The sequence below is a fragment of the Danaus plexippus genome, chromosome 6, assembly GCF_018135715.1.
Source record: "Danaus plexippus chromosome 6, MEX_DaPlex, whole genome shotgun sequence".
NCBI classification, from domain to species: domain Eukaryota; kingdom Metazoa; phylum Arthropoda; class Insecta; order Lepidoptera; family Nymphalidae; genus Danaus; species Danaus plexippus.
Genome location: NC_083540.1, coordinates 5044061 through 5059364, shown reverse-complemented (window position 1 = coordinate 5059364; position 15304 = coordinate 5044061). Strand labels below are relative to the sequence as shown.

At 30.2% G+C, this 15304-nt stretch overlaps 3 protein-coding genes across 3 annotated transcripts; 2 read left to right on the top strand and 1 right to left on the bottom strand.

The window, feature by feature from the left end:
* The first annotated feature begins 566 nt into the window (after positions 1-566).
* Positions 567-4013, top strand: LOC116779050 (translocating chain-associated membrane protein 1). Its single transcript, XM_032673194.2, has 9 exons — positions 567-706; positions 812-967; positions 1066-1254; positions 1344-1497; positions 2039-2216; positions 2334-2449; positions 2537-2682; positions 2835-2949; positions 3031-4013. The coding sequence occupies exons 2-9, from the start codon at positions 833-835 to the stop codon at positions 3126-3128; spliced, it is 1131 nt and encodes a 376-aa protein (XP_032529085.1). The 5' UTR covers positions 567-706; positions 812-832; the 3' UTR covers positions 3129-4013.
* Positions 4014-7796: 3783 nt separating this feature from the next.
* Positions 7797-13483, top strand: LOC116779152 (uncharacterized). The gene is made up of 4 exons (XM_032673333.2): positions 7797-7958; positions 10200-10373; positions 11806-11920; positions 13204-13483. The coding sequence occupies exons 1-4, from the start codon at positions 7901-7903 to the stop codon at positions 13328-13330; spliced, it is 474 nt and encodes a 157-aa protein (XP_032529224.2). The 5' UTR covers positions 7797-7900; the 3' UTR covers positions 13331-13483.
* LOC116779151 (uncharacterized) lies at positions 13296-14383 on the bottom strand. Its single transcript, XM_032673332.2, has 2 exons — positions 14245-14383; positions 13296-14106 (listed from the first exon to the last, which is right to left on the bottom strand). The coding sequence occupies exons 1-2, from the start codon at positions 14282-14284 to the stop codon at positions 13628-13630; spliced, it is 519 nt and encodes a 172-aa protein (XP_032529223.2). The 5' UTR covers positions 14285-14383; the 3' UTR covers positions 13296-13627.
* Between the last annotated feature and the right edge of the window lie 921 nt (positions 14384-15304).

The window sequence follows — 15304 nt, the reverse complement described above, 5'->3', positions numbered from 1 at the left end:
AACGGTTTTTGAAACCATAGTTTAAAAAAAATGTTTTTGCATAAATGAAAATGTTGATATAATAATATACTTTAAACTCTTTGTAGCATTAGCTAGAATATAGCATTACTTTGCTTCTTGTTAAATCACAAATAACCGTTCGAAAAATAAACTGATTAATGATTAGTAGTAGATTAGTAGTAAATACTACAAACCCTTCTCAGTAGTATCAAAAATCTGTTCATTCGTATAATGTGACTTGTTAACATGAGGTAACCTAAAGGTGAAACTTTTAATAATGTGAACTTTATTTAAAGTCATAATTAACTTAAGGACCTTATTATTTAATAATGTTGGTCTGGTTTAAAAAAAAGGTGGGTTTTAAGAATCAGGTAACATTGTATTTATCTTGTTGGATAAATATAAATTAAATAATAAAGTTTTTCTACAAAAAAGAGATATTTTATTAAGGATTTAGGTAAATTATTTTAATTTTCTCTAAATTTATATCTTAAACGAAAAAAAACCATAGAGATATCATTTAGAGATTCTGATTTAATTCTATAAGTGCCAACACAACAGTCAACAAACAAATGATAGATTGTAAACTGTTGACGTTTGTCCGCGTAGCAAGTGAAAGTGGCACGTCAGTCGAATCTCTGTCAAGAGCGTATTTCAGATTGTTCTCCTTCCATAGAGATCGGCTGTTTACTGGTTAAATATTCGGGTAATTTATAATACTATATTTTTTAAATTCTACCTATTCAGTACATAAAATAAATTTATATATGTTTTGTTATTAACTGTGTTACTTTAAAATATAGTTCTATAGTTTTAGGTTAAAACCGGGAAGATGGGAATAAAACCTGCAATTGGCAGAAAATCTAACAAGAACCCCCCCGTTTTTAGTCACGAATTTATGATACAAAATCATGCCGATATTGTATCATGTGTTGTTATGGTGTTTTTAGTGGGACTTATGGTCCAGGTAAGTGTTATAGAGGTGCCACGTAAACTAAAAAGTAACTGTTTTTTGTAACATATTTTATTTCAATATTAATTTTTGTTGTCGATTTATTGTTGTAGTCAACAAGTCCAATTGCTAGTTTATTTATTGGCCTCCACCACAACGTTACTGGAGTGGAACCAACTCGCGACGCTCCAAAAGGTGAACCTTTCACATATGAAGCTGGTTGGAAAGATGCAGGCGCTGTATTTTTTTACTCAATGGTTTGCATTGTATTCCATGCAATTATTCAAGAGTACTTCTTAGATGTAAGTTGTCTACAACTATTACAGTTTGTATGTATCTATTTGTACTTTCTGTCACAAAAATACGATTTTTTTTAATATTTTATTTTTAGAAAATTTCAAAGAAGTTCCACCTGTCCAAATCAAGACTGAGTGCTCTCAATGAGTCTGGACAGCTGATTGTGTTCCAACTGATGACTCTACTTTGGGGTGGAGATGCCATACTCCGTGAAGGTTTCATATTCAATATCTCACAGCTGTGGGATGGTAAGTTCATATGTATTATTTATTTATTGGTTAATATATATATAACAAATATTATTATATTTTAAAGAAACATTCTAAATTAATGCTGTAAGAAATGGTCATATAAATACACTAGATATCAATCACCAAACAGGTTTTATAAACATAGTAATTATTTCATTAGTTTAACATTTTGACAGCAAAAACAAGAATAACTGCATGTATCATAACACTTATTATAATTTTATGAAACCTCTAAAATTCCACTTTATTCTGTTCTGGAGCTGATCATAGCAACAATTTTAGCGTAGTTTTCATTTTACAAAAATGTGTTACATCCTATAGAATGATGTTCATATGTGTTTATTATTAGGTATTTTATAGATAGAACTAATAGAAATAATAGTTTGGTAGGTTTTCTTTATTTTAGGAGTTCTTATTTTTGTTTGTTTGAAATTATGATTGATTTGAGCGCCACATACTATGCCAATATAATATTATTATAAGCAGATATATTAACTTATTGTATAGGTTTTATCATATAAATTTTAATAATTTTTAGGATACCCTAACCACCCAATGAGTTTCCTCCTCAAGCTGTGGTGGGTGGTTCAAGCTGCGTACTGGATCCACACAGTTCCGGAACTCTACTTCCAAAGAATCAAAAAAGACGAGATGTCAAGTCGTCTTATACAAGCGTCTGTCGCTTTCACCTTTATCATTGCCGCTTACTCCTTCAGGTTATATTTGATTAATTAAATATTTGTTTCATAGTTACTTGATTATAGTTATAGAATTATTTAAAACGACATACTTATTGCCTATTATTGAAATTAACATATAAAAATTTGCTATAGATTCCAGCGAGTAGGAGTTTGTCTGGTGGTGCTACATGCTCTATCTGAATTCGTAGCTCATGCCCACCGCCTGAACAATATACTCAGGGGTGAAAAAGAGGATTACTTTAACAAATGTAAGCAGATATGTTGTACACTTGACATAATACAACTTAAATTTTCATGTAATGTATTAATGTACTAACCTATATATTTTATTTCAGTGCTAAGCTTGCTGAATGGAGTTTTGTTTGTGTCCGTCCGTCTATGTTCCTTAGTACTTGGTGTTCTGACCTTCTACTTTGGCCTCGCTGGTGTTGCCCCACTCCTACTCCGTGTTGGTGCTCTGTCTGTACTAGTTACATTCCAGGTATGCTTATTTAATTTTTATATAATATTTTTATAAACTATGTATATCAGCTATTGCATGTTTTTTAATTATCTTTAAAAAATTGGTAAAGATTAACCAGTATCATAATACTGTGACATTTTTTAATTGTATTAAATTTACTTTGTTTAAAGGTTTATCTGATGTTCAACTTCATCTCTGAAGCTATTAAGAGACGACAGGAATCCGCTCAATTGGCCCAAACCAGGCCAAAGAAGGAAAGAAAAGAGAAGCCTAGGAAAGAGAAAGGTATTTTAAGTAACAAAACAAATATAATAAATTGACATTATGTAGGTTAATGTATGTTAAATAAAATGTTTTGTTTTGCAGCTAAGAAGGTGCAAAGTGAAGAATCTGATCTACCCGAAGTTGATCAGAACACAAACAAGACCATCCGACAGAGACAAACTGCTGTGAAGGCAAAGTAAATGAGCTCATCCTAATTCATAACTTAACTAGGTTGTCCCCTTCTGTGTTCTTCCCTATTTATATATTTGTTCCTTCTTGTCAATGCACAAAAAGTGTAATTCTATTATAGATATTATATGAAATTTTTTTTATTTTTATTTTGAGATTGTTAATATAATTGAAAATGTATGTGTTAGTTCATGACAATTTAATATTTTTTATCACCTATTTTATAATCGATGTATAACAGATGTGTTGTCAGAAACTGTAACTTTCGTTGATAGACTACGAAACGCACTATTGTCATTACAAATAGTGGATACAGGGTTGTAAAAATATCTCTTTAAGTGTAAAAACTTAAAGTATAGGTTATAATGTTGTTTATATTAATATATTGATAAGAATTTACAGTACTGTGTTTGTACACATAAAAAAACAAATATAGCATACATTCGTTTATTTTGATTATTAAAAATGTATCTTGTAATTCCAAATCTTTGTATTGAATTGTTTACATTTTATTTTTTTATAAACTTTACTTGTATGACTTAATCATATCTATTTTCAAATTACAGTAGATGTTTTCTATTGTATTTTCACAATGTTTCGGTGCTTTTTTTCCATTTTTCTTTTTAATATACATTCTGCTATGATATAGTCTATATTATTAGTACGCTTAGTGTATCGTAATTCAGGACCTAATTTAATCTGTGACTTGGGGATATACGCACTGTAATTAAATGAGTTCAAATGATGTTGAAACTCGTGTCCGATGTTAGACGTTAATATAATTAATCTTCCTATTATGAAAATGTGCTCATAAATTATTATATAATTTCAATGAGAATTGTCAATTTTAACATGCTTGATGTTATTTTATTCCTGAATAAATTTTGTAAGGATTATGTTTTTTTTTTTTACACCGATTATGTCAATGGCCTAAGTTCATCGAAATTTACTAATTAAATAATTTTATATATTTTAGGTTTATAGTTACACAAAATATAGTGACACAAAATACCCAAATGTATTTTAATTTTCAATTGTTAGGAACAGTACCGTCTTTCACTTATAGGCCTTTGGTACGTCCGCGTCCAGGTTTATGGGTCGGCTATGATGGTCATAATGCACTATATACTAGAAGAGTCAAGAGTTTTAACCTTCTTTGGTTCCTTAAGTAGCTTTCGTTATGATGGATACATAATATAATTCAAATCAAGTGAAAGCATCTACGACTATTCGTATACATATATATATCTATGATTTGACCTGATTTATTACCACATCTGGTCATCGAAGGCACAAAATAAAATTAATTCACTGATGGTGTTAAAAAAGTTAAAGGAGGGGTATCGATAAGCCAAGTAAATTTACCCAAATTTGATCAAAAACTTAATAACATGTGTTTTTAATATTTTATATTTTTGCGTAAAATTCGGGACACTTACTAATTAGCTGAGGTCAAAAGGCTGTTTTTGGATAATTGTATATTTTTTGTAGAATTAATCTTCAGACATGAAATCATTTTTTTAGCGGTTTCATTTTCATGTGTACCTATATATTGGTTAACGTCTAAAGAACCAAATAAAAATGTCATCACGTTAAAATATGACGCTCATAGTAAAATAACACTTTTTTAATCTTCAAAACCAATGATGGCAGTTACAAATATAGGGTATATTTAAGATGTTCTGGTCCCTTATTCGCCTATGGAAAATATAATGATGCTTCAATATTTAATTTCCATCTTATTAATTAGATGTGCTTATTCTTTATTAGACTATTTACAAAAAAAAAAAATGTTATTGTTGTAGATAGAGGATTGAGAGACTGTGTTAACTTAATGGAAGACATGAACCTTATTAGCCTAAAGAGGCCTCATTTTTCTTTAAAAATGGGAACTACAATGAGGCCAATGAGTTACGTCTTATAACATTTATAAGATGGGTTTTAGAGGCTATGAACGGGTTTCTCAAAACTTTCAATTTACTCAACATCGTTTTGTCTATCCTGAAATACCCTACATTGGTGACTTCGTCAAGATAATGACTTCTATTTGTATCCCTGAGACAACAAAGAGTACAAATGAAAATTACGTCACTTTGGCTAACCGTATGCTTAGACGTTCCAAAACATCAAATGATTTGGAAAATAAAGTTGAACAAGTTTAGACAAGAAATCGAGTTTCATGGAAAGAAATGTCAAGTGATTTTTAACCGACTTTTTCCACCTTAACTAAGTTGCCAGATTGCCAATCATCGTGAAAATAATAGTATTATAAAAGTGAAATTAAAGTCGCGAAATGTCTCCCCTAAGCAATATTATCTTTGACTAGAGTACAGGACCACTAACATTTCGGGTTGGTATAGTCAATGTAGGAGCTCGTCCTGTTGGTTTCTGTGAACAAATAGCAACAGTACAGTGTTATGTGTAATAACAAAGCCATGAACTAATGTATTGCTTGACATTAATTACAGTCTGTTTGTGCGGAACGCACCAGTGATCATTTTCAACTGCGATGGTCAGATGATTCTGATGCAGAATAAATATATATTTTTAAATATTTTGTCTAATTTTTCACGTCAGTTTTAATCTATTGCACGCTAAACCTAGAAATAAAAGTAAAATTCAAAATATCTTATAACGTTGCATACTTATTTGAATAGTGGTCTAAAAAAGAATATACCTATCATGTTTCTGAATAATTCTAGGAATTATATTATGTCGGTTATATTTTGATGATAGTGTAGGGACTGTGGGCTCTGATCCATTACATGGCCCTGTTCACGTGCTGAGTGCACGTCGCGGAAAGGAAGGCTTGATTGAGACTAAAAAGTAGTTATTTACGAACAAATTCTATATTATTTTAACAATTTATTTCTTATTTAACGTACAATAAAATTATTATAATACCAGGTAATATTTTTTCTCCATATCAGGCTGAAAAACATAAGATAAATTGAAGATCGTCGTAGTAAGAGAATAGACGGCGAAACAGAAGTTATTTTTTGATTTTTTATAGATAATTTTTATCATCCCTCCCTCATATTTTATAGATAATATTTATCATCAACATATTTATGTATATAAAAAAAACATTTTTAATTGTTTTCAAACATTTTAAATTATATAAGATTAAATGATTCAATAGTTTATATTATAGACACTAAGTTTACTAAATATCATCTAAATCTATTGAATGATATGACGCGAGGAAGTAATTAATAAAATGACAAAGAAACGTTGCCACTCTTTTTTCTAAATACATACTTCGAAATTTGAAAGGAAACATGCTTCAATATAGATATAGGGAAAATCTTTGTGATTCAATTTGGTATTTCCGTTCAGCAAATTTATAAGTAGAGAAAAAAAAATTCTATTCAAAATAGGCATAAGGGAAGTTATGGGTAAGAAATTCAAAGAAAATGTAATGGTTGTACTTTTAATTTTAATTAAGAGGTGGAAAACATTACTTAGTGACTAGCACTAGCTGATAGTTACAAATGTATCCTATAATTATACTGTAATTCTTATAGCTTGTAACACAAACTAGAAAATTCGTTCATATTTAAATAGTATTGACTAAGATATAATATTAAATTGTGTCTCTATACTATACTTCCAGGAATTCATTACGAGTTACTTAATTTATGGATGGACAAAACACAATTGACTTTATTCGTATATTTTCAAATTAATGTACTACTTAACATATTGGTGTTAAACAGTTAGAGCATTAAGAATATTTTATAGGATATTGTTTTGATTTAATAACCTCTTGTTCTTTAAACCATTAACGGTTTTATTTAGTATGTTAGGAAAAACATCATCTTTTAAATTATTTTAAAATATTATCGGATTTTTTTCTCAGAAGAAGTTATGGCAAAAGGAAATTTTAAAATACCTAAAATTGCAATTAAGAATATTCCATTTTGTCTGTTGTACGGATGAATTTTATGTAAAAAAAAAAAACAAAATGAAAGCCAATCGAGCTTAAATTTAATGATAATTTTATGTCATAACAGTTTAAAAATAAACAATTTCATTAGTTAGCAATAGATGTTACTAATACATATGAGAAATAGCTACACAACATTAAATAAAAGTAAAAAAAGTAACTTTACTTATATTGCATTTAATCATGCCATTTAATTATTACAAACAGATAATAAACCTCTTTTATAGAGCCTACAGAACTGTGAATTTATAGCTTTTCATTATATGTTTATATTTATTATACCTAAGAAATAAATAAGCTAAATTTATAATAATTTATCTATAAAAAAATTATGTTATATAAACGTACTTATGGAAGATAATATTGAGCTTTAATAGGTGGGTAATGAACAATCATGTACAAATCATTGATCCAAGTTCCAAGACACTTCTGAAATAAAAAAATAAAATTAGTTTTTCTGAAAAAGAGCATATTTTTTAACTGAAATCGAGCTTTCTTGAATGATAATTAAATTGTGGTGTGCCGCTATGATAACGAGATTTTTTATTAATCTCAAATTCAAGTTAACGAAGTCATTAATGTTCTTCAGGTTTATTTAGGCTTTAAAGCGCTAGACCATTCTGAAGTTAATTCAAAACGCCCAAAGCTCTATTTTTTACAAAAGTTAATTTAGTGGCAACTTTTTTTATCTCACTGTTATCGTTGTTTGACATGGAAATACGCGAGAATGCACACAAGATGCCAGTGAAGCCTTACGTATAAGGCGTATAAAAGCTTACTTCGCGTACGTCTAAGCCAGTTTGAGCCCAGCATCTGTCGAGACATAACGCAGCTATGCAGCGACTTACTCTGTTCGTATTTGCCGCAATCGTCGTGGCCATGGCTATGGCAGGTTAGTGCCCCTCAGTTTTTGCATCATCCAAGCTGACTTGACGGTTGTGTTTTCCTCTTTACTTGTAAATTCTGTGACTAATACCCTATTGGATAAGTTTGTTAAAATTGTTTTTTTTTATTCTTAACCATTTATAGATTCTGTTTGAGGGTTATGTTTGTGATACAGAAAATGTACCTCATATTTGTTTTCTATTTCCTAATATGCTTGGATGACTGATATACTTTTGTTGTACAAATAAAAAAATAACTTCCTTGTTGGCTCTTTTAAAAAAATAATGCATTAATTTAGCACATGTGTAGCTATTTCTCCTTTCCTCATTTTAAATCTGTAAATCGAACAGTTAACATATTTTTTATTATCTACATTTATATATGTATATGGTACTCCCATTCCAGTTTTAATTATTTTATTTTATTTAAGTTTGTGCCGTATATCAATCGACGAAATCGCAATCATAAAACGATATTTTATTCCACCTGTCCGTCTGTTTAGATATGAAATAGTTTGTTTTGAAAACAATTTGTGCATTAAAACGATTATTCTGAGTTATTTCTACCTAAAAAAAAAGATAGTCTCAAATTTCTTTTTATTTTGAATCCCGTAAGGGAAATATTATCAAGAACAGAACTATTTTACCTAAATAAAAGAAAAAACCTATATACACACTAAAAGGCGTCTGTGTCGATACATGAGGATGGAGTTTTTATAACGGTTTAGTTTCTCACTCAATTAAATTTATCTCTTATTATTAATTTGAGGTTCCAAATCTCGGATTTAAATTTCAAAGCCGCATTTATCTAGAGTTTATTTTTATATAAAAAATGTTACTTATATAGTCACGGCTTACACAGAGGAAAAAATATAATAATGTTTGTTGGTTAGAAAATGTATCGTGAACAGTCATCTCAATTTTCTGTTTCATTTTAAAATTGAACACATTTAAATTCATTCTCTAAAAGTACATACCTAGTACATGTTTTGATAGACTATTGGTTATAGATAAAATATGAAACAGTTTGTTTCCGTTAAAAAAGTAAATCGTTTCCTTACTGTACGTTTATAACGCGATAGTACTCTATTTTTCCAAAGGTTTATCCTTTCACAAATGAAAATGAAATACACGATCAGCGATAAATTTAGGATTACCTTTGTATTAAAAACAAGAAAATTCCTTTTCAACCATCTCGTGGACGCCTGTGACGAAGTCTGTGTATAATCATAATTTTATTATGTTTTTAGATACATTTAAATGTTACTTGAGATTTGTTTGGATATAATGTTTTATTTTTATTTCGTTCAGGAAACATTCTAGTTTTAAAAGTATAGCCCTGGAATTAAATTTTACTCCACATACAAAATTAAACCATCATAATGGGTGCTTAGTGAGAAATGACAACCTAATAACTTTATTTTTTATGACACATTAAATATTAGCGAGGATTACATTTATTTGTACCTATCGACAGTAATTTATGATGCATAGATTTCATAAGAATAGAAATTAATGAATCTTATCAAAGGAGTAGTTTTCAAGGCTGAAATTTCTGTACAACGTATTCAGAATATTAACATTGTCATTTGGAATGTAAGAATTTTTAAAGGTCATCTCTATTGACAGCTTTACCAATATTTTTATAATAATTGGATATAGAAGCGTTCGTCCAGTCACGAACTTGTAAGGTTATTTTTTAATGCTCACGATCAAACCGTGATGATAGTGATGATCTCAAGATGTTGCTTCATTAAATATTATTGCCGTTTAGTCATACTGTAAACTTCCGCTGCTTTATTACTAAAAATCGTATATTTGCGTAACTAATATATTTAAAAAAACATCCATAAAGCTAAATAAAAGTTGTTAGTTGTTTTAATTGTAGCTACGAATTATTTTATGATCATTTATCTACATAAATAGTAGAGTACTAAGTAAGGATTTCATCAAATCCCGTTGAGAATTATTATTGGTAGGCTCAACTTGATTTGATTCTACACTAACCTTTTACCGATTAAAACTATAGTTTTTTATAAAAAATCCATTGATAAGTATAAATTTTTCGTGAACAAGATTGGCAACGCCCTATGATATACCTGAGTTAAGATTTCTTTAACCTACTACCTACTAGTTAAAAATTACGCCGACATTTTATTAATTTCGTCTGAATCTATTATCTTCAGTTTACACAGTGTTTTTTATCCTTAAGGATAGTAAGTGATCAACTAATTTATTTTTTCTTTCAGCTGGCCAGTATTACGTACCAAGGTCATATTATATCATTGATGCTGAGGGCCACGCTTCTCCTCCAGTGCCACTAAGAAGACTGCGTCGCTCTATCGGTCCGTATCCCTATGGTTATGGCAATTCCGGTGCCAGTGCCTCTGCCAATGCTAATGCCAATGCCAGGGCGAACGGCTGTGAGTAAAAAAATATTCTAACACTAATAAAGAGCAAAGAAATTATGTAATCCAATTAATGTAATGAGTATCGACTACCAATATGTCTACTACTTATCGTCTATAATCATTTTTATTAGTATTCCATGAAATTTTTGTAATTTATTTTTTCCCCAACAAATTAAATAATGTTTTAATGTTAAGCGCTCGTCACACATTATTGTCGTATCGCTACATCGAACGTCTTAAAAAATCTATTGTGTTCAGAGGATATCATTAAGTGTCTATTTTGTAGTTAACATTGTTATTTCAAATTTAAAAAAAAAGTTAAATAACTTAAAACGAGAAAATTAAATTTTTTGATTCAGTTTGAATTGAAATTTTCTTGTTTACATGTTTGCTAACAATACATATTAGTAGACTGAAATGGCGTTAAAGCTTTGGACAATATTCATATAACTCTAGCTGTCTTCTACATTGTATTTGTCGTTACGCAAGGGCATGTGTACTTACACTTCACTTTGTTCCCGTTGTGTGTTAATAGCTTTCAAGAATACATGCCATACCTGTATAATACTTGTTGCGGACGACGTGTGGGAAGTTCTATGTCATTGTAAAACGATGGTTCCGAAACCTGTCTTTTACGAACAATTTACTATGATTACTAAATATTTATTGTTCTTTCACTTTTTTTTTCAATTCCAAGTTAAATATGATTATGGTTACGAAAACTGCGTGTGTATAAAAAAATTATAGTGTTAAATTTTTTGATTCAGTCTTTGTAACTAAAGTATACTATATTATTTATAATACAATAAAATCTACCTATCATTTTAAATGGTGACAAATGATTTATGGACATGCTATTTGCATCTAAATATGTTCTTATATTTTACTGCAATAGTAGGTACTTTTCTGCTAACTTTATTATGTATTCAACTTGAATGTGAAACGGATTCTTATTTAAATAAAATCGTAAATAGATCTGTCAAGTGATAATGCACGGTGCAATTCATTGAAACACTTCTACAATTGGTATGCGTGTTTGTTAGTTAAGTTTAATTCTGCAGTAACAGTATCGGTGAACGTGTGGAGCAAGCACAAACTCCGGCGTCAGTCCGCGAGACTAACGGTTCATTGGCCAGCTATTGACCACAATAAAAAATGATCCACTATATTGATCTAAGTGGACCACCTACTTATTTTGATAAATTACATACAGCCGTCCAAGTAGTAGACTGTTCTGTGAGAAATTGTGTTAACTTTCTACGATTATAATAAGTGTGTTTATAAGCCAACACTTTTAGGAGCCACATTTCAATATTAGAGACAAATAAATACCATATCGTTTCTCTATACACTAATTACTTTGTCTAAATATATGTTCCAAGACTACTGTTTTTTTTAATGAAGTCAGTTGAAAAAATATTATACATAATTCATACATTTATAGGGGGTGGAGACGCGAACGCTAATGCCAACGCAAATGCAAATGCTCGTGCTGGCTCCGGAAATTGGGATCTTCCCTTGGGCTCTTCCTACGGTGCAGCAAACCCTGCAGCTTTAAGGTTTTTACTTTTGTTTTATATTTCAGAGTTGACAACATATGACAATTACAGACACGATCAGGGCTGTATTAAAAAAATGGCTAGACGTTTAATATTCCATTTTTTTTTCTAATCCCAACGATTATGGAGTATCGACTAATAACTATTCAAATTAACTTGTTTGTTAACAATGTATATGTTAATATCTTATGAATTTATTTATGAATATAGCTTTTATGCTGAAGATGATTCGGGAATACAATTTTAAAAATACAAAGAATTTAAATTTTGTATTTAAGCATCTATTTCACCGCGATGTTGAAAACGTTCACAACTTGGTCCATCTATTATTTGTTTATAAGTTAATATATCTAATCAATGTGTTATCTAACATCATGTTTTGTGTTTTCATAGGCACTAACTGACTTCAAAGAACGAACTAACTCTACGGTGACGGCTCATCCATCCACGCAAATTTTCCATCAGTTGCAGCCCGCAGTGCGCCTGCGCAGTTCTGTAACTGCCGGAAGATATATTTATTTAATGTGATTAGTTCTAATAAATGCTTTTTATTCGTTATGTTGCTTTATTGTCATTATAAAAATACATCTTTGCTATCCATGTACGGCTTTGTTTTGTGGGTCAATGTCAGGATGTAGCAATTTTACGCGTTTTTTTTTAATATTTATTATTACAAAAATAGATTGTATATAAAATCTTCTATGTAACTATGTGTTCATACAGACAGGTATATTAATAGTCTGCTTAAAAATAGAATACACTTCTATAAGTTATATAAATTATTTATTCAAATTTTAATAAAAAAAAATATTTTTTGTATTTTTTTTTTAGCAATAACACAAATATTGTTTTAAAAGATTATTACTGAAGTACTGATTATTACTACAAAATGTAACAATATAAATGTGTATCAAATGGACTAAAGAAATGCCGATATTCTGTTTACTTAAATTGTACAAAAACAGAAAATTTACAAAAAGTTTTGAAAATACATTTGTCAACACACGACCATGTCAACGTTTTTAGTTATGGAATAATATTATAAAAATTTTATATAAGCTTGGAAAAGTTTCTAGTAAGTAATATTTTTAGTAGTGAAAAAGTTACTTGTATGTATCAACTAACAAAAAAATTTAATAAGTTTTTTTTTATTTCGACGGAAAAGTCAATATAAGTTAAACAATATATATGGAATTTATATTAACTTTAAATTTTCAATTAACTCAAAAATAGTAATTTATGTAGGGTATTTAGTGGTATGTATTGAACAAAATACTTTCCAGTTCGGGGCAGACTAGACGTCAGTTTGGGCCGGTGTTCGGCGGGAGAGCTGTCTCTGCAAGCTCTTCAGTCGGCCTTGACTCCACTGGAAATGGATATTATGACCAAGAGGCATCGGTTTCAAATTAATTGTAAATAACGCGAGCAATACTATTAGATTATAAAATTTTGTTAGAAGTAGACACGAATAAAAAGCTTACTATCACTATATTTGTAAGTTGATTAATAATCGTAGTGGATGGATGATATTTTAAATTAAATAAAATTGTTATGTAATAAAAAGTATGTTTTTATTTAAGTTCATAAATTAATTCAGTATGAAATAATACTGTTGAGAGAGCCTTAAGTCATTTTGAATACCCGTAAAAATACCAATTTCAGGAAGCTCATTATATTGATTATGGTCTAGACGCAAATAGACGTCAATTATTTTGGGGGTAGTTCGAGTCTGTTTTGGGGCTTGCTGTAATGGTAACCGGGTTGCGGTTCTGGTTGCGGTATAGGTTGAGGTACGATAGGCACTTCAGGTGGAGTTATTATAACTGCGTCGTCAGTGAAGGCGACGTCACGACCAAAAGCTGGCAGGAACTGCTGTTGATATTGCCCGTGGTAATATTTTGGTTGAAACTGTGCTGGTGGTCCATAATGCTGTTGTACTCCAGGGACACCATATTCAGGTGCCAATTGCATTCGTCCAAAAATATTCTCTAGGAAAGGAAATTTATTGGTTATTTTGGACCATAGCCCACCATTTCCACCGACTTGATTACCGCCCTGACTACCCCAAAAAAGACGCTGGGATGGCTCTAATCCGAAATTCGAGTTTACTTCGACTGTGTAAGGGTCATAATAAGGGCCTGTGTTATATGGTAGTTCTCGATGCACATTGTAGGCTACAACGCCACCTGAAAAAAAATTGCAAAGTCACTAAACACGAATATTAAGAGCGTAATCTAGAATCAAAGTGCACCAATTTTAAACATCCGCAACTTTGAAGATAAAACAATATTTATTAATACACATATTACGTATATTGCACAAACCTAAAACTCCAAATATTAAAAATGCTATTGGTGTATACATTATCGTACGAGTTACTGAAACTCAACTGTGTTGCATTGTTACTGGTCTTGGTCTTTATAGCAGTTCTGTTTACTCCTAAATGGGGACCTTGAGGTAAAATTCTCGTAACCCAATATTGAAAGTGTGAGGTAATGGTAGCGGCTCACCCAGCGGATGGCGCGCTGTGGACAATAGGCGCGACATCTAGGTGACGCGACATGCACAGGATGAGAAGAAAACTGCTATAATTCAGTAACATTATTTTATAATAAAGCAAAATATATTTTTACCCTATATGGCAATAATACACAGGTGTAACTGTGTAATAATTATTAATATTTTTTCTGCAGTACTGCGTTTCATTGTTCTACTTCATTAACATTTAATGAATGATTTATAATAAGCAATCTCTTCCACTTTTAAGGCTATGTAAGTTTTCATAAAACATATTAACTTTCCCATAGGTTACGTAAAACTTGAATTGTCATCTCAGTTATGTCTGTAATCAGTATATAAATGTCATAAGGTAAATGTTTATAGCGTCATGTAATATTGAATTAATCCGTCCCTTATCTAGAAATTTATTACTTTCATTAAATATTTTGATATGTCAATGTTAAAGGGTGTTTTAAAGACCTTTTACGGATATTGCAATAAAAGAATAACAATAATTTAAGTCTGCTATATATTTATAAACATCATCTAAATAATTATTCTAAATAGATAAAAATTTAATCTGCGCCATCACCCTGTAAATGACGAATATAGTTGAAAAATGCACTCATACGCGTTCGTGCGTGTTTACTCAATATAATCGGCATTATTCATAACATAACAAGTATTTGTCTTCGATGGTTGTCACGGTATTGTTGTCCGTAGCGCAGAAGCGTTTTGCAAAATATTACCTAATGCCAGAGCTTTACAGACTTCACAAGAAATAGATATGAATGTAGGCACGATCGTGTTTGAAATCGACAATACCTTTGTTTAACAAAGATAACATTCTACTTTGATAATTGAAATTTTTAGGTTATCTATATT